The sequence below is a fragment of the Phalacrocorax carbo genome, chromosome 18, assembly GCF_963921805.1.
Source record: "Phalacrocorax carbo chromosome 18, bPhaCar2.1, whole genome shotgun sequence".
Lineage (NCBI taxonomy): Eukaryota > Metazoa > Chordata > Aves > Suliformes > Phalacrocoracidae > Phalacrocorax > Phalacrocorax carbo.
The window spans coordinates 4,118,758-4,137,869 of NC_087530.1; the positions used below are offsets into that span (position 1 = coordinate 4,118,758).

The 19,112-nt window shown below is 48.3% G+C and overlaps 1 protein-coding gene across 2 annotated transcripts in view; it reads right to left on the reverse strand.

The window, feature by feature from the left end:
- COL5A1 (collagen type V alpha 1 chain) overlaps nt 1–19,112 on the reverse strand; it is a 159,959-nt gene that overhangs the window by 82,054 nt on the left and 58,793 nt on the right. For both annotated transcript variants that reach the window (XM_064468953.1, XM_064468952.1), the window contains exons 5-7: nt 5,426–5,557; nt 3,558–3,704; nt 3,185–3,433 (exon numbers count right to left, since the gene is read on the reverse strand). In XM_064468953.1, the coding sequence (XP_064325023.1) occupies nt 3,185–3,433; nt 3,558–3,704; nt 5,426–5,557 (528 nt within the window). The remainder of the gene's footprint in view (nt 1–3,184; nt 3,434–3,557; nt 3,705–5,425; nt 5,558–19,112) is intronic.

Below are 19,112 nucleotides of genomic sequence, written 5' to 3' on the forward strand. Positions count from 1 at the left end.
ATCTTCTTTCACCTCTGCAAATACCAACCGGTCTTTGTAGAAATTATAGTTTAGCAATTGCTCAATTAGAAAACTTGGAAAAGTTAGCATTATTTTTCCTTTGTACCGTTCAAATGCAGCTCGCGCTATCACACGTCTTTTATCCTGGTTTGAAATCTTTTTATCTAGGTTTTCACTTTGAAACCTTAAAACTGGTTTATCTTACTATAAAGCTTTTTTTTCAAATAGCATTTCTTGAAATGAACGTCAGAAACATCTGGTTTGACATTTCGATTAAGGTCCCCAAGTCAATTTACATGGAAAGATATGATATTTTGAATAACTGGGCAGAGGAAAGCTCTCCCCACTGAGATTTGCAGGTGCTTTGGGGAAAAAAAAAAAAAAAAAAAAAACAAAAAGCCTATAAAATAATCTCCTTAATAATGCTGTTAGCCAACCTGAATCAGAAAACAGCCCACAAAGAAAAGAGAAGATCCAAAAAGCAGTGTGCAAAATACCGTGACTCCTTTGCTGATAACTGCTCCATTTAAATCACCTTTTAGTCTTCCCTTTTGAGAAGCAATGCAGGCACGAAGCCCTGGTATACACATCTGGACAAGTAAAGCAAACTGCCTGATGAATAGCAGGCAATGAACAAAATATATCTGTCCCCAGCTCCTCTTCTTCACCGGGGTATCGCTGCCTACTAAATCTCAGAAATGCTTCACCGGCATTTATCACAGGGTTATTAGCCATAACGAAACCCAAGCCCGGGAGAGTTCAGTGACTACACCTGCCTCCAAAACCTCTCGCAGAGGCTCTACAAAGTTTCACTTGTATAAAACTAACTCCCCTTTTCATTCCCATTGTAGGAATTGGTCTTCCCAAAACAGACAGGTGAACTCCAACAGTGACGGCCACGTCTCACTCTTGCCACAGGTCTGTGAAGGGATGCTAACAACTGCCGTTCTGCACCAGACCAACGTTACCCTGTTCGGTCCCACGACCTACAACGAGCAGCGCCAGGGCTGGCAGCGCCGGCGGCTCGGGGGACGCCCAGTATCCCAGCCCACCTCTCCCCCGCATCCCTGTGCAACAGCACGGGGGCTCCGGCTGCCTTCTCCAGCTGCCGGCAGAAGCCTGGGACTACCCGAAATTACACTTACTCGTGACCACGAGCACTATTTTTTTTTTTCCTAAATTAGCCAAAAACTTGTAAGATTTAAATTTTATTTTTTTTTTTAAGAGCAAATAAACTTCTCCAACCACTTTAGCAGTCTATTTCCCACTGAAACTTCTTTTCTAAGAACAGGTATTAGGCAGGCAATTATATGCACAAGCTCCTGATCCTCACTTCTATATTGCTCATAAAGCAGCTTGGTCTGCTGCTGGATTAAAGGATTCTGTTTCCCCAGGAGTTCATGGCTGCAGGCAGGGCCCTTAGCTCCCACTCCGAGGTGTAAACCTCAAATCCATATCCTCTTGGGTGTTTGTCCCTCAGGGTAACACTTTTTGGGAGCCTTCCCTATGTCACACGGCGTTAGCCTTCGCCTCAATGCACGGGAACCTCCTTCAGCCAGGCAAGTTGCGTCCTTTCCTCTGCTCATCGGCTCACTGGAGCGACCTCCCAGCCCAGGAGCAGTCCCCAGCCCTCCCCACCTAAACGCCGTCTCTGTTGGAGCTGCTGGAGGTGGACAGTTTGCTCTCTCTCCCCGCGAGGCGTTTCCTGAGAGCAGGCTGAGCTTTCACATAGGAAAGCTTCGCCATGCGTTCCCCTACCTGAACACTTCCCTTCTCTTCTATTTCCTTTTCCTAACAACCAAGGTGGCCCTATGAGCCTCTTATTTCCTCTTCCAATTTTTTTTAAGGTCACATTATCCAATCTTCAATTCCCCTCATTAGAAAGTTCAAGCCTGGCCAAAGATTTCTGGCTCTTTAGCAGGGAACAGAAGAGTTTCCCATCTGTGCGTTCCCTCAGGTGGCACTCACTTCCTCGATACGCTGGAGCCTTTTCTGTTTCTGTGTATCATTTTGGGCTGCTCAACCTCTTCCTCCGCTGCACTGTTTATCCCCAGTTGGCTGGAGTCGCTCCCTGCCACGCCACCAGCCCTGGGGGCAGCTGGCTGCCCTCCCGCCTCGCTCCAGCTGCACAGCGCTCTGCTTGGACGCTTTCCCCGACACCTTTTTATCCAAGCTTGCAGGTCCAACTCCAGATATGTTGGCCAACTTCTGCTGTCTCTTTTGCCACCTTCCAGCACCTCACAGAAAGCCCTGAGTTTTGACAGTCCCATAACTAATTCTTCTCCATTTGAGGAGGAACCACAAAACTCTGCCAAGTCCCATCCTTCCTCCCAGGAAAGGTTATCCCACTATTGACTCCTCTTGCTGATGCTCCTGGATAATAAAGAATTTGCCTCATCTAGCATCATTATTTCCCTGCCTCGTGAGCTATACAGCACGCAGCGGCACGACGGTTTATCTTGGTCTCATTAAGGATGAGACCAACGTTCATCTGTTTGAGCATCAACATAAAAGGCAAGAACTGGGCAAGTCTTAAGGATAAATGAGTTTCAAGTGCAACGCTTTTCAGTTGAAGCATATTGAAGTGTGGGTAACTAAAAATGTAATTGGTCCAACAGAAACAAGCTGTGGGAAGGGGACTGATCTTTGAGCAGATCTGTGCACAAAACGGAGGGGCTCTTTCTGGGTGAATGCGGTAGTTTGAAATCAAGGGTTTGTCCCAGTGTTAAAATGTTGGGTTTTTTTTTAAAAAAATACAATCCTAAAAACATAACAATGCTGTTCAGTGGGAATGACAAAGTGAAGAATGCTGATGTTCTCCATCAAATCAATGCTTTAAGGATTTATATTGCTAGCCCTGAAATAAAATGCTTTTACTTAGATTTTAACACCAACCTTCTTTTTGCTACACAGGCACTTCACACAGGGAAATGCAGATGTTGATATGAACAGATTTTTTCAGGGGAATAATCCTTAACCAAATTCTACGTATCTGTCTTCCACACCCTGAAATATCTGGAGTGAAAATATTTTACAAGAAACTTCCTCTTCCAACAGCTGCCCAAACCACTTACAGATTTACCATATGGATGATCACATCTCCTTTGCTCTCAGGGCTACGAAATAACCAGAATTAACCCCCCAAAAAATTAAAGTGAAAGACAAAAGCGTTCATTAAAATTACATCGGTCTCATTGTAGGTGACGACGGTACTCGTGGGGAGTTCAGCTTCCACGGCGTTTTCAGTGAGTCCACCCTGGGGGTCTACTTCTTCGTTGTAGTTGACATCTTCATAGGGCAGAGGCGTGAAGTACTCTTCGTTAATGGTTTCATAGTTGTACTCATCCACAAGGGGGTCATCCACCACAGCATCCCCCTTCGTCTGCTTGCCGGGGTCCCCTCCCGCAGGGGACGGAGTGGGGGCAGGATAGTCCTATTGCAGAAATGAAACATCAGAATCAGAGAAACAAAAAGAAAGTTCTCCATCGTCCTCCACCTCCCCCTCTATAAAGGCACCATTTATCAAACGCATCTTTGCCAGGACCCTGTGTCGGTACCTGCTTGGTTTCAGGTCTCTCTCCAGCTGCCACTTCGGGAGTGCCAGGTTTGGTGGTGGGTGCTTCTGGCTTTATGGCTTCATCAACATCTTCGTAGTAGGGATACTCGTAGTAGTAGGTGTCACCTTCTCCTTCCCCATCGGTGTACTGCACAGAGGAGAAACAGAAAATAAGCTGGCAGCACCCAAGCACGTTCCTGCCAGCTCTGTTGGACATCATTTCGTGTCAACGGGGCCATGCCATGATGCAGATCCATGCAGTGAAGTCTTTCCCTTCCTCTTGTTTGGGCTGCTTTGGCAATGGCTGTGCTTTGAGAAGGTTCCCAATCACCTCTCGGTCCTGTGGTACGCTCTCCCTTATCAGAGAGGAAGGACCTACCCTGCAGCAATTCAGCCACCCATGATAGCACAATTAAAAAAAAAAAAGGAAAAACCATTATGTTTTTTTTAACCTCAGTTTGTTGAGACCTCCCAGGTCAGACATCTGACACAGTCAGAGGGGAGAGGAGAGAACTCTTGACTCACGCAGCCTCTCTGAGAAGCGGGGATGCTATCTGCACTCATCCGACTGCACTAACACCACCCGTGTGACTTCCCATCCGCCCACAGCCCACAGGCAGAAGGGCTTTGAAAACAATATATTTTCAGCGTTTTCCACAAGGCGTCAGTCATTCTTCAAAACGAAATACAAAACATTTGGTTACAGCCGGCCATGGCAAATTTCTTTGCCAGTCCATCGCTCTCACTGGCAGCAGACGCCGGCACGTGGAAGAGTTATTCTTACACGTAGCAACACAGCCCTAAGACAAGCCAGCCCTTGTTGAACTGCTGGCTCCGAAAGAAGAATTTTATTTTCCTACTACCACATATTTTGATCATACCAAAGTCTATTTTACTTTACTTATTTATTGTTTCTCCAGAAGTGCTGGCGGAGCCGTTACAGCGCTTCCCCAGGGCTGGGTGGCCGTGCCTCACCTGGGAGCATCGCTCTGCTCCCCAGAGCCCTGCTAGGCTCAGGTTTTTCATTCACTCCTAAAGCTAAGCCGGAGCGGGCTCACGGTGTTACAGCTCCGTGGGGATTCGGCAGGATCCCACAGATCTGAGACCAGCTGAAAGCAAGAGAGTGTGTGGACCAGCAAATCAGACTGAGATGCTGAGAAGCAGCTGAGGACACCACTGCAAGTGAGCTGAGCCTGAGACCTCTTAATAACGTGTAAAAATTCAGGTGATGCTCTTCTGGAAATCAGGAACACCCAGGCATTTCTAATCAAGCAGCACAAATAAAAAGGTATCCTGTTTCAGTCTGTCTTTTTTTTTGTTTTAAAGAAAAGGTCTGAAGCCAACTCTTTGCAGAGAAAATACTGAGCACAGCAGCTTATACGATGAGCTGGAGCATTTCTGCCAAAATGAAATTCAAATATCAAATACATGGGCAAAAAAACGTTTCCCCCTCCTTTAACACCTGTTATTTCAAAGCATATTGAAAAATAATTGCTTAATCTTTTTACAAGTTCAACAGTGAAGTTTGAAATTTAGAAACAGACGCCCGTTTTGGACAGGATTCGACCTGCCAGGGAGGGTCAGTATTTCATGCTCAGCTCAGGTTGTCTCTTCTGGAAGTTCTTGAGCTCGAAGCAAATATTCATTTCAGTCTCTGGAAATGGGAGGAGTGCAGAACGGAAGGGAAACTCCTGAGGGCAAGAGCCAAGACCAGAACCTGCAAATCCTAATAACAAGCTCTGTCCTGGCCCTTACAGATGCATCGCAGGGAAGCTGAAGGGGAGGAAGAATTCAAGTGCGTTTGCAGCGGCAATACGGAGCTGGGTGCTGCTACCCCAAAAGCATCTCCAGACCCTGCAAGAGACTTACGTATTCATCCTGGTTGGGGTCCTGGGACTGGGGGGAGTCGGGGATGGCGGTGTCGCAGTCGGGGCTGTAGTGTTCGCAGTAATCGTGGGCTGCTCGCGGGTCCGCCACGATCAGCAGCTGCTGGATGTCACCCTGCGGGGAAGGAAAGACGAGAGCGTCAGGGGGGTGGATGGTGCACGTGGAGCCACCAGCCCAAGATTGCAGCCTAGGGAATAACCACCACCGAGAAACGAGAAGCAAAACACAAACACTTGGCAGGGTCACCTCCCTGACACGGGCATGTTGCCTGAGATAAACCCGGCTAAAACCCTCCGTGTCCAGGGCCGGGTCAAGCAGACGCATATCTCGAGCTGCTCCGCGAGGTGTGAAGCCGCTGTGCTTCGTGCCCCCGTCCCAAATGCACCTTTCCCAAGAGATAACCGCATCTGCAGAGAGGTCGCCCCCGCGCCTACAACACGACAGCGTTCACAGCCCTGGGCAAAGCAGGCACAGTAAAAATAAAACGAAAGGGCTCCACATGCCCCAGATCAGCAGTATCCTGTGGGCAATAACAAAACCTCCTTTCCTGCTCGGTCCTGTGCAGTTCTGCAGGGCTCCAGGGTTGCCTTGCCCAGTCCAAAAAGCTGTTTATTGGGCTCAAAATTGCTCTCCTCCTCCCACCTCATCAGTTGGTCTCATAAAAGATATCACCCCTCTTTTCTACATCTTGCCTCACCTAGATTTTCCCCCTGTGCAGTGCGGTAGACATAGAAAGAGATTAGAAATGCATCTGATAATCAGAAAAAGAGAAGAGAGGGAGGGGGTTTGCAGTGGCTTATTGAAAACCAGGTGCAGAGCAAGCTCATCAGGCACCGAGGCTGCTTAACAGACCACTTGCTAGATAGCGAACGAAGCACGATGCAGCCACAGCCCAAAAGTCAGAGCAGAAATTGCTCTGTAGTTTCCTAAAGAACCACTGCACTGCTTAACCAGAACGCCAAACCCCAGTTTATTCAGTAGACAGTTACATAAGACAATAATTTATTACTTGGATTATTAGAGCTGATACTTTCATTAAGGGGGGAAAAAATATCTTTTCTATTAATAATAGAACAACACGGCTAAAGCATCAGGGGAAAAAGAAGAAGCATTACAGCAAAACTGGGAGGATGACTCGGGCACGTAATAGGAACCAGAAGCTCCAGACAGAGCCTGGCCAGACCGGCGAACAGCCCCGTGGAAAACCAAAGGGTATTTTTGAAATTATGGGCCAAAATCTGCCTTTGTGCACGCAAGCTGCTGGTGGCCCAGCCGCGGGTGCCGCTGGGTCCACGGGGAGCTCAGCCTCCCACGAACACATACCATTGACTTCACCAAAAGAAAACCAACACCTAAACCAAAGCTGTTTGCGTTTTTGGCAGAGATCCACCGGGAAAGAAGGTTGCAAGGACCACGCGGACCTGGCCGCACCCCGCCCAGCTCCGAGGGGCAGGGGCAGCTGACGGCTGCCTGGGGATTCCCCCCTCAATTTCCAGGTTATCGCATCCAGCTCTAGAGCGGCTCCCTGTAACGTCTGGGCACCTCTCAGATGCCATATGCAGGTTACCCTAGAATTCAGCATTGGTTTAAGCTTATTAGTCATTGTTTCCTGGGAATAACCTTTACAAAATTAACAGAAACATCTGCAAAGTGGTTTTCAATTTTCTATTTTAAGAAAGAAAAATACTCTTTTCCTCCCTTTCCCCCCCGTGTTTTTTTTTTTTAAGTGAATCTGTAGAGCAGTTCTGGCATTACTGTTCTGGCTTTCTCTTTTTCAGCGTAACCACCAAAAATGGGGATGGAGTATTAGGAACACAGAAAACACCAGGTTTTTGTCCCGTAGAACATCTCCCATTTCCAGCCAGCTCTGGCCACCACGTGGCAACGGGACCTGCATGGGGAACTCAGCCCTGGTGTGACCTAGAGGACATTGCCCAGCCCTGAGCAGAGACTTGAAGGAGCTGGGGGCTGTTATGGGGTTACTCACACCACATATTATCATCCCTGTCTTCAAAGGCAGTTCAGAGCAACAAAACAGGCTGCCCCTTTGGAGCTCCCTCCAGTGGAGGATGCCCAACCTGGCAAAGGCAATTTTTTTTAAGTCGATGACATGAAGATCCTTCCAGCTGCTATTTCTGCACCCAGGACCTCAACCACCCCTGGCACTCATTGACACCTGAGTTAAGCCATTTATGCCCTTCTCTCACTTAGGTGGTTAAAGCTCCCCAGTTTCCACAGGGTCATGGGGAGTGTCCAGCACCGTTGGGGTAAGCTGAAATAAAACAGCCACAAAAGCAGACTCGGTACTTGTCTCTGAGAGGGAAGGAAGGAAGGCTGAAAGCTTTTTATTCTTGATAAGGCTGGATTTACACCTCAAGGAGAGCTGATAGTCTGCATCCTATAAGTGACCAGTACTATAACTGTGTTTCCTCAAGGAATAGATAAAGCAAAGCAAGACATGTTGGCTAAACACAGTGCAAAAGGTTAAGCAGAAGAGAATTTACTAAATCTGAGTTTGCTTTTAGTCTCAGCTGATGGCAGCTCCTGAGCTATACATGGAGAGAAATCCTGGCTCGATCTCACCCTGCTTCCCTGCAGCACAACAGGAGCTGAGCATCCTCTGGGTCTGATGGCTCAAAGCACTGGCAGCGCCTTTGAGTACGTGGCAAGACATCACCTGCGAGTCCCAGGAGCCACAGGCTCAAATCGTGCGGCCACGGCAGAAACCCCAACCTCACTCAACACGCCAAAGGATGGTGTTGGCCTGGCGGTTGCTGCTGAGTAAGCAGGGAAGGATGAACAAGGGAAGCTTCCCACTAGTTCTGGGTCGAGAACCTGAGAAAATGAGTGTGTAGCTGAATAAGTTTGGTATGTGAAGTGTGCCAGGAAAAAGCATGAGCCGCAGACAGCTCCTTCAGAGCTCACCACACTTCATGAGCATCATTCAACATGCCTACTGTTTTCCCATTTCCTTTTCAAACCCAATCAATCACCCTGTCCAGCAAAGTTCATCCTTTTCTTGTTGTTCCAGTAACAGTGTGCAAGCATGCAAAACCAGAAGGGAAACCAACACACCCGATTTTGGAGGAATGAGAGCCCCAGGGAGCATCTGAGCTCAAGTACACTGACACGGGTTGAGCAGCTCAGTGGTGGGGGAAGAAGGAGAGCTCACAGGGTTGCTAGACCATTCATCTTTGTTTCATTAACAGCAAGTGCACGGCGCTGGTGGATACCCTGTGTTAACACTTGTAAAAAGCAGACAGGAGTAAAACCTTGTTAGCAAGATTCCCAGTCAACTGACCTCATCCCTCAGTGCAAAACAATAAAATGGGCTAATTTAGCCTGTAATAAAAAGCCCCACTATCTGAACTTCACAAAAGATGCACAAAGCTCTGCTGTCAAGAGCCCCATTTCTTTGATTTAAAAAGCCGACTTTAAATAGAGCAAGCCATGCTGGGAGGTTCGCAAGCCTTTTGTGTCCTCCTAAGTGTGTTGCCGCTAATAAATTTCACCGAGAGATAGCTGCCCCCGGCTCCGGCGCGGGCTGACAAAGGCGGCAGCCAGCTCCGCTCCCTTTCCGCACTCAAGTTCTATTTGTTTCACTGTTATGGTTACACAAAACACCCAAGCCTCTCTCCTTCCTATGTCAGCACCTGCTTGCTTCAGCAAGAGCAGCGATAACGAAGATACCATTATTTCCCTCCCCCCATGCAACAGCTACGGATTTTCCATGAAGCCTTTGTAAGAGAGCGGACTTACAATTACACGAAGAGTGGTTTAAAGACTTCACCAGCCAAGTCATTTAGGTTTTTAAGACTTATTTTCAAGTAAAGAGGCATCTAAGTCAGGGAGCACATCACTAACGCGCTGGTATTCCTTTGAAGGAGAGGACACCAGCGTGGTGTCCTCCAGCCCCAGCCACCCATGTGGACGGGGGTAGAGTCCTCCGTGGGCCTGTGAACAAGCTGGGCACCTCTGGACACACAGGGCTCAGGAAAGTGCTCCAGTAACTGGGGTACTTCTTTGCATGCACAGGCAAGGCACAGTTGTGTTTTCCTGGTTTGACAAGAAATTTGAAGCAAAGAAAAAAAAAAAGGTTAATTTTTACCTGAAAATAACCAATATTTCATCCATCAGAAGAGCTAGTTTTTAAAAAGGGGAATAAAACACATTTTGACCTTTATTCCTAGAGCTTCCCATGAAGAGGAAGAGGCAGAACAGCACATTTATGAAAATGATTGTGAATTGCGAGGTTTTATTTGCTCCAAACAGATTAAGTGCTAACTGTCAGGACCAGTAAGAATCTGCCTGACATTCATGGTAAAGCCATTTATGCCTGATGACTCATTTGCTTTATGGATTAAGTTCCATCAAGCCAGTTTAACTCAACTCCCCAGACAGCTCCCAGACAAGACTGGAAAAGCTCTTCTGGAGCATTTTTTAACACTTATTCTATATGTGTGCAAAAATGTCACATCACTTCCAATGGCATCAACTTCAGTAACTTGGAGAAATCGCTGTGGTTCAACAAAACAAACAGCTGGCGAGGATAATGGGAGTGACTTCATCTGGCACTGGCAGCAGCTCCGTAAGTGCTGGGATTCTTCGGGGCTCTCACTGCAACGCACCGATCATTAACGGGACTGTTGTTTCAGTGCATTACCCCAGAAGTCTCAGGGACTCAACATCCATAAGAATAAATACTTCTTGATGCGCTATTTTTTTTCTAAATTCCTGCATTTAAATTGGGTCACCACAGGCCCAGGATGTACAACTGTAACACACACGCACAAAAATATAATCTTAAAAATTACTGGAAGCAGTTGGGATGTTGCTGAGTTTTATCATGACAAACTCACTGGTTCCATAAATGCAAACCCAGTCAGGTGGCTTAAGAGTGGCAGAGGTTCAACGAAGCTCTACGATGAAGTGAAAACTTCAAGATCCCAGCCACCAGCGAGTTTCCAAAAAACCTAATGGCTGTCTCGGAGACAGCCTGCCAGCCCTCAGATGTTCCCCTTGATAAAACCTGCCATCGCCCCTTGCCCAGGACGGAGGATCCCAACTAAGGACACAGTGGCTGCTCTGCCCCCGGGCCCCGAGCAGCCCCTTGACTGCACAGGTTGGAGCAAGGCTGGTATCGGAGAAGTGAGTGAGGAAGGGAAGCAAGGGGTGACCCAGAGCTCACCATGCCCCCGGCTCTGCCAGTGTAGCGAGTCTCTAAGTCAGAGGTACAATAACCGTTCGGAGCATCGGCGCATCCTTTGGTGTACTGGCATCATCCCAGTGTCCCCCGTTTAAACACAGCTGCTCCAGAGGAGAAGCCAAACTGCAGCAATGGGGTCAGATGAAGCCTCATCACCCTCACTCACTGGTGCCTCTGCCTCTGTCCTGAGCCCCTCTCGCTGGCCAGCCACGACAGGACTGAGCTCACCAGATGGAGCAACTGGTACCTAAAGGGCATCACAGACTGGTTTGGGTTGGAAGGGGCCTTTAGAGGTCATCCAGTCCAACCCCCTGCAGTGAGCAGGGACATCTTCCACTAGACCAGGTTGCTCAGAGCCCCGTCCAGCCTGACCTTGAATGTTCCTAGGGATGGGGCATCTCCCACCTCTCTGGGCAGCCCGTGCCAGCGCTTCACGACCCTCATAGTAAAAATTTTTTTCCTTATATCCCGTCTAAATCTCCCCTCCTTTGGTTTAAAATCATTCCCCCTTGTCCTGTCACAACAGGCCCTGCTAAAGAGGTTGCCCCCATCCTTCCTACAGTCCCCCTTCAAGTACTGGAAGGCCACAACAAGGTCTCCCTGGAATCCTTTGGGCTTCCAAAAAAATTTTGCACTGCAAAATGGGAAGGCAATAGTTGAAGGTCTGACTTCAACTTCAAAACAAAAAAAAGAAAAAAAAGAAAAAAGAAAAACAAAAGGTTGACACAGAGTCATGAGTCAGCTACAAATACTTGGTGGTTTGGATAAATCCAACCCGGATGTTTGCTTCCCCATCCTGCGCAGAGGGGCTGCAGGAATGGACGGGGCAGCTTTGCTGCGAGACCTCTGCTATTTCCCCTCTCAGGCTCCAGTTACCGCAAGAATGGTTCCCTCTGGCTTTTGGCACTCAGATAGGAGCCTCTTCTGAGCCCTCTTTAGAAAAAACGGGTTTAATTAAGCAGAAAAGGGATAGAAGTTGCACTAGAACCAAATATGGCTTCAAGGAAAAATCTCTTTTAAGGGCTGATAATAGCCTTTCTCACTGCACCTCCACCTGGGAGAGGAGGTACCTAAGAAACCCTGCTCTCACGACACGTCAGCCTAGTCCTGCATCCCCACCCCTAAGCTAGGCCGTTAGCATTTCTGATATCAAACTTACAGAACACAAAGTACGGTAATTATTTGGACAACTCGCACGTCTCTCTCCCTGACCACAGCAACAAGAAGAAAACAAGCCCTTTGGCTCAAAGGTATTTAACCTCCCCGATAATTTTCAACCTTTATGTTTTATAATCCCAGGGAGGAACCCATTTCCTATCGCGCAGGGGTCCTTTACCCCGCTGCTAGCCCTGACCACTGGCTTTGAAGGACCACGGTCCCCTCCTCTGTGCCTCTTAGCCTCCCCTGGACCCTGCCACCCTCCGCTCCGAGCCATCCTCAACACCCACCCTCGCTGCGACGGACGCAAACCCCGTCAGGCAACGCCACGTCATGCTTCCTCCATCCGTAACTGCTGCATCCTCGGGTCAGCAGCTCCATGGCTGTTTCTTAGAAAAGAGGCTTTTTCAGAGCAAGGGGCTGCATTTCCTCTGTGCTTGCAGAGACCACAGCGCGCTGTAGGTCTGTCGGCGCAATATCACAACACAAATCATGAGCGGTTTAGCAAGGGCTCCTTACTGGAAGGGAAGGACAAGCGATTCTCTACAAGAACAAAAGCCAGATGGCTTTGCTAATTCTGGAAAGCTCTCCTGAAGAAGCTGTCACTCTGCCAATACCCAAATACCAGTCAAGGACTCGAGTCATTAGCAGAGCAGGAGACACTAATATGAGGTTCATTTCCAGGCGGCTACTTCCCGCCCCCAGCCCCGATAACCACGCAATGTAAATAACGCCCTGCCCTAATGTAAACACTCCCCCGGCAGCGGCCGCCGGCACAAAGCCGAGCCAGCGCCGAAGCAAAGGCGAAGCCAGAGCTTATGCCAAAGTCCTTTTTTGTTTAAGCGACAACGCAGAGCTCTTTCCCAAAGACAACATACACCGCCTTCATCGGCAGTATGGATTATTTACACAACAGCGCTCTGCAGGCGACAGACGGACCCATCCACCATTCCAGTTTCCTATTCAAAAGGGGCGATTTTTTTTTTTTTGCCTTTCCAAATGACTGAGTTTGTCAAACCCATTAATCATTGCTAACTTCTTTCTGCTGTTTTCCCTGGAATCCTCACCAAATCCTGACAGCCCAGAGCCCTTTTGTTCTCTCCGGTCCCGTGTAACGTCCCTACAGTCACCCTTTCCTCAGCCCTCTGCTACCCCACACATCCTGCCCCGAGAGCTTCTTGTGTAGGGACAGACAATGCCCTGACGAGAACAGAAAAGGGACAAGACGAAATAACCTGACCAAGCTCAAATGGATGTTTAATGATGGGGCAAGAGCCCAAGCCAAGCTCCAGCCTCGCCACCCGGACCACACGGCCCCATCCTCCCTGCACCAGCTCCCCATCCCTTCGCTGCCAACACTGATTCATCCCCAGGCACTGCGCCTAATTGAAACCTCCATCCTTTCAGAAGAAACATCTAATCATCAGTTTAAAGATCCCAAAAAGCTCTGGGGCTGCTTTATGCTTTGAGGCAATTGTACTTCACCTTATCCAACCTTGACCCCGACTGACTCGAGGGGGCCGCAGAGCCCACATGAAGCATTACGTGCGCATCGCAGTTTGTCACCCTGTGGCTCCCGCCGTAAGCCAGAAATGAGCATTGCTTCCCGTGAGCGATGTGTCTTTCCTAGCTAAAAGCCGATGCCTAGACCTCGGAGAACAGTTTTTGTTCGAAAATTTACCAAATGGGTGGAAAAACACAGATAAGGCAAATTAGCAACCTGTAATTTCATTAAGATCCAGGAACTTTGGGGACACAGGGCAGAGAGAAAAACAGTCCTTAAGAAAGAGGCAGCTTAGAAAACAGGTGGCACTGGCAGAAGCACAGAAAGCATCAAATCTACAAAGTATTTACTGCAAGGCTTATCGTAGCAATGCAGTTCTCCAGGGTTTTTGTTTCAGAGCTGGAAAAGGCACTGCGGTGCCAGCGCAGCATCCCTCGGGAGGTCCATCCCCACGCAGCCCTCCTCCAGCTGTGGCGCTGATGGGGCAGGACCTGCAGAGCCAGGCTGCAGGAGGAGCACGGCTGCTGGTAGCAAGGGAGCTTTTCTCCAGCAAACGGGCAAATTTAAGCCAGAAAAAAAAAAAAATCTGAAGGTAGATGTGGCCAACACAGCCGAAACCGGACTGTGGTTTAAATCTCTTGTCCTTACAACGCCAGCTGAGAGGCTCCCGCAGGAGCATCCCGGGTCAGGCAGTGCCGAGCGGGAGGCAGCGGCCATCCCACGCACATACCGGGGGACGCGGCCAGCTTTCCCTTGACTCATGTCTGGTGCTGCAAACCACCAGACATCGACTGCGTGCTCCATAGACTGCAGTGAAAAAGCAGACAAGTACTTTTAATAACTGTTGCAGCTAATTGCACACGGGAGCGGGACCCACCCAGATGAGAAATGACTCTTGGCTTCTGTTTATCCTCACGCCTTACAGCTCTGTGCAGGCAGCCTTACATCAGCCGCTGCTAACGTGGTGGCATCACCGTCACACACTGCAGTCCTTCCGAACGGAGTATTTGCAAGCTTTGGTTTTCCCTTCCACTTCAAGATCCCTGCTCTCCTGCTCCCCATGGTCCCTCTTAAAACTGCTGCCATGCACGGGGGCCAGCGCTCCGCTGTTGATTTGTCTGCATTCCTCCTCTTTTGAGCAAGCACAAACACCGTAACTCTCTCGATGGGATGGGAAGGTATGCCCAGGGCAAAGCAGCAGCCAAGCAGTAGGGACTGCAGGAAAGGAAAAGGCAGCCAAGAGGCCTTAAAAAATAAAGCAAATACAAAGACCTGCTAAAAACACCCAAAGAGACAGATATCCTTAAATCAACAATCTTCATGCTCAGATGCTCAGCTCCGCTGGCTATTTTTATATATTTATATCTGTTAAATAAACCACCATCTATTTGCTAGGATTTTTGGGTGTGAAACAATGTTCTGGACACGGAAAGTGGGATGCGACTGAAAGGCCTCCCCTCCTCTGCGGCCCCAGCCTGGAAGGACGGACGGACAGGGAGAGGGGCTGCGTAGACTGGCGTGACAAAAGGCTGCTTTATATTCGCTCCTTCTCTACAGCCCGGCCAAGCACTGTGGTAACATCGGCAAAAATAACACGAGAGGTTTCTGCGGTTATTTTGCAAAGAGGGGAAAAATAGTAGCGCACAGTTCAGGTTTTTAAAGGCAAAAAAAGAGAGGAAGAAAGAAAAGAAACCCCTGACAGTCCCACATCTCTCCACCCCAATAAAGAGAGGACGTTACTCTCAAGTTTCATTTTCCTATTGTAAAGTCAGTCTTTATATTTGCAAAATGAGCATTTTTAAACTTTTTTTTAAAAAAATTGTGCATTCTGGGCAGATGGTCTGACCCCCCCAGCAGATTAGAAACATATGTGAAGAACAAGGAATCTAAACCACACATTTTTATTAAGCTGCATGACTTCTAGTTCAAATTTCATCACACTGAAGTAAATATTTTCTCTCTAAAGTAGCAGCTGCATGTTAGGTTACCCGTAATAGATGTTTCATGTATGTACACACACGCACGCAGGTGCCTGTGCATGCGTGTCCCACGCTCGCTGATAAGCTTTATAGATGTCAATGTGAGACCACGTCGCTGAAGCTGATTTTGCAATTTTTCTTTTAAAAACAGCTTTCCTTTGTGCACACACACAATTTAAAAAAAAAAAACTAGAGCTGCAAGGGTTCGAAAGTTTCAGAAATACCAGATTTAAGGTTGCACGCCCTAAGTCGATCACTCCGTACAGACCTATTAGCACACGCTCTAACTATCGCCCAGGAACACGATACTTTCCCGGGGTACATCCCCCTCACGCGGCGCGCAGGCGACGAGGATGCCTTCCTCCGCAGCCCCTTCGCACGCGTCTGAGCTCCACTTCGCAGCCGCGGTGCTTGCGTACGTGCTTTGCACATCCACGCCGTGTAACTAAGCATGTCTGGTTTTAAGTGTGACATCTATAGATGCAGCTGTTCAGCACTGCTAACCTAAGCGAGCTCCTCCACTGATAGAGGAGGAAAGCATCCAGATTTGGGTACTTTTGAAAGACTCTGACTTCCTAATGACTTAGTTTCCGCTTCTGGCATGGGCCATGCACCCTGCTAAAGCCTGACATATGCCTAGAGGCCTTCCTAAAGCTAGGGCTTAATCCTTATCCCCGGCCTCTTCCTGCAAAAGCTGGGACATGTCAAACGCAGCTATCGCCGGGTGTTTACAGAGCGCCTGGGCATCGCTGCCGGAGCAGAGCACGCGTTTCCCGCTGGAGCACTGACCGTACGTCACGCCTGCAGGGCTGGACCCTGACCTGGCCAGCACAGCCTCAGGAGCCCACGCCAGAGGCACTCGTCTTACCATAAAGCAACCCGCAGCCAAGGGCAAGCTCCCTGTCCCACCGAGCCCTTTGGGGGTCACCAACGCTCTCCACCAGCTTTGAGCCCCTCTGATGGGCTGGCCTGGGCCAGCTTGAAGCCAGCATGTGCCATTTACCCCCTTCCTCACCAGTCACCCAAGCCAAGCCCCAGTGATCTTTGGGATTTCCATCACCTGCAGCAGATGCAAAGCCAAGCCACAAGACCTGCTCGTGGTACCCGCCAGTGCTCTGACTTCAGCCCCAGCAGCACAAGAAGCCCAAACCCTCAGCTGGTGAACACCAGCTCCAGGGGGCCCTTAGGGCTGGAGGATGAAGAACTGTGTCCATCTACAAGCAGCAGCCTGCTGTGGCTCTCCTGGCCAGCTGGGGACCATCCTCAGCCAACACTCTTCTCTTGAGAAACCATCTACAGCTGTCCTGCAGTAACACCTTCCCCAAGAACAGAAAATGGGACAGGAGCCGGAATCCCTTGGCTCGCTAGGACTGAGTCACCAAAGGCCCCAGAGGTTCTCGTAGCTGTGGGATGGAAACCTTGCAATGTGATCTATCTAGACCATGCTACTAACCAGGCTCAACTGGAAGAAATAACCCCTTTGCTGGCTCATTTTTGAGTTGCTGGCTGGGCAAAGGTGTTCCTTCTATTTCAGGGGAAGAGTGAAAAAATTAAAAAGGTAAAAAACCTGACTGCAGAGAACCCTTCCAAAGTGACTCAGTTTTCTTTGGCTGCTCCAAAACTCCCATGAACACGGTAAATGTTCTGACTCTCTTTTCCCCTCTTCAGTTTTGACTGAAAAATAGGAAACCTGATTCTGAGAAGTGCTGGAATGAGAGAAAAGCAGGTTTAGACTGTGCACGCAGGGCCAGCTTGGCAGAAGGACTTGGCACACTTGGGTTATCTCCTAGGGAATGCGCAAGATGTCGAGGTCAGACCTGGTGTAGGTCCTTAGCAGACCTGATCTGTGCACGCTCCTTGTGTGGGGTCTTAACTGTTGCCTCCATTCAGCTGGGCAGAACCAGGTCTTGCACTAGAGCAGAACTGGGTCTCTCCCAGCAAGGATCCTACCTAGAGGAAATTTGGAGTACAGCTGGTGTATGCTCAGCAGGAGTGCTAGAAGGCAACACCTTCACCAAAGAAACAACCCAGCCTTCTGGCCACCTCTGCAATTACAACTGCTAGCAACTAAACATTCATCTCTTCTGTATACCAGAAACCACACTGAGAGTTATTTGATTTGAAGGTTTAAACTAACACATGAGGAAGCATTCTCCCCTAATGAATTCATTAGGACAGCAATGCATTTTTTTGGCTGGTTTCCCCTGAGAGCAAGCCATGTGTGATCTTTTTGTGCAGCCACAGGTGTATCTGTCTATCTCAATAACTCTTGAATCCTATAGCTGATTTCAATCACTTTTGACAGAGGAAAAAGGCTCATGATAATTAAACTCCTATAAATGTCACTGAGACAGACAGCTAGGTAAAAGAAAGGCATCATACAAGTTCCTTGTCTGAGGGGAGTTTTGCAGCGAGTTCCCATCTGATCAGATATCGGCACGCACAATGAGAACACATCCCTTTAACATTCCTACCATAAGAGGAGTTTAAGCAACCACGAGGCCTAAATTAGAAGGAATCTAGACCTGACTAATCTCAAGGCATCTCTGACATTCCCAATTCCCACAGTAACTGGAAAAAGATGAGCTGAAGCACCACAAAATAAGCAGTTGTTCTTGCATTTCTGCCTATACATGGAAAACACCCACTTCTCCTCAATTTTCCAGACCCAAGAAGAACAGAGGCGAAAACCAAGCATCCTCCAGGTCTCAGCCTGCCAGCTCCCCTGGCAGCATCAGAGGAACATCACGGCACACGGCAGAGCCCGAGGGTTTGCTGCTGCTACCTGTCATCAGATGCCAGCCACATTCAGGCTGGCGCTGCCTCCTGGGCAACCTTGGATGAGCCTTTACTCAAACGAGCAGCTCATCCATCTGGACAACAGGCTTGTAATCGTTACTGGCTCTCCAGCAAACACCCTCGGATCAAACCCTTATGGAGAAAAAAAAAAAACAAAACTACTCTATGACCACACACTAGCTTGTCACTCTGTGATTTCTGCCTTCAAACTCTTCATTTGGTAACTTAAAATCAGCATTTATGTCATGCTCTGCACAAATTACAGCATTGAGCCCTAAAAATAGAGGCCCCACAATCACCATGTGCTGTTGTCACTGTCTTTACATCTAGCCCAAATAGCACCTTTACAGCTTGGTCACTATATGGCAGTTGGTTCCCCCCCTGCCCCCAGATTACAAATGCTTAGCCAGGAATAAGTTAAATCTATAGGACAGCTTTGAAAGGAACTCTTTAAAAACTGCTCAAAAATTGTACTGCTGAGCTCACAGGTATTCTTTAATAGATGCAGCCGCCATCTGTTTACAATTTTAATACCACCAGTGGAGAGTGACTTCATAGCAACAGACTAGTCGAGATACCAGAAGCTATCTATCAGAAATCTACCCAGAATTTAAACATGGTTTTGGTTTTTTCTTTTAGCTTATTGTCTATTCCAAAGCATTCACAAAATATCGAGTGTGAATAACTCCACAGCAGAAGTTTTTCAAGCCGTTCCTTCTGATTGTTTTCCAATAGGAGCTGATTTGGCTCAGGTCTATTCACCCGGTGTGGTTTTGTTCCCTAATTGAAGCATCAAGTCAGATTATGCTTCTGAACCCTTGCAAGCAGCAAATTAGACGATTAGAAAAAAAAAATCTCTTAATATTGCTCAAAAAGTTTGCTTCCACGGATATGCTGAAGCAGGGCAACTCAGGAGGCACCTGGCAATGGCCTTTTGCAACGGCAGCCTCCTCTCAGCAGTCAAGGGAAGAGTATTTTCATACAAGGATGAAACAACAGGACAGTGTGACAAGGTGGTGCTCC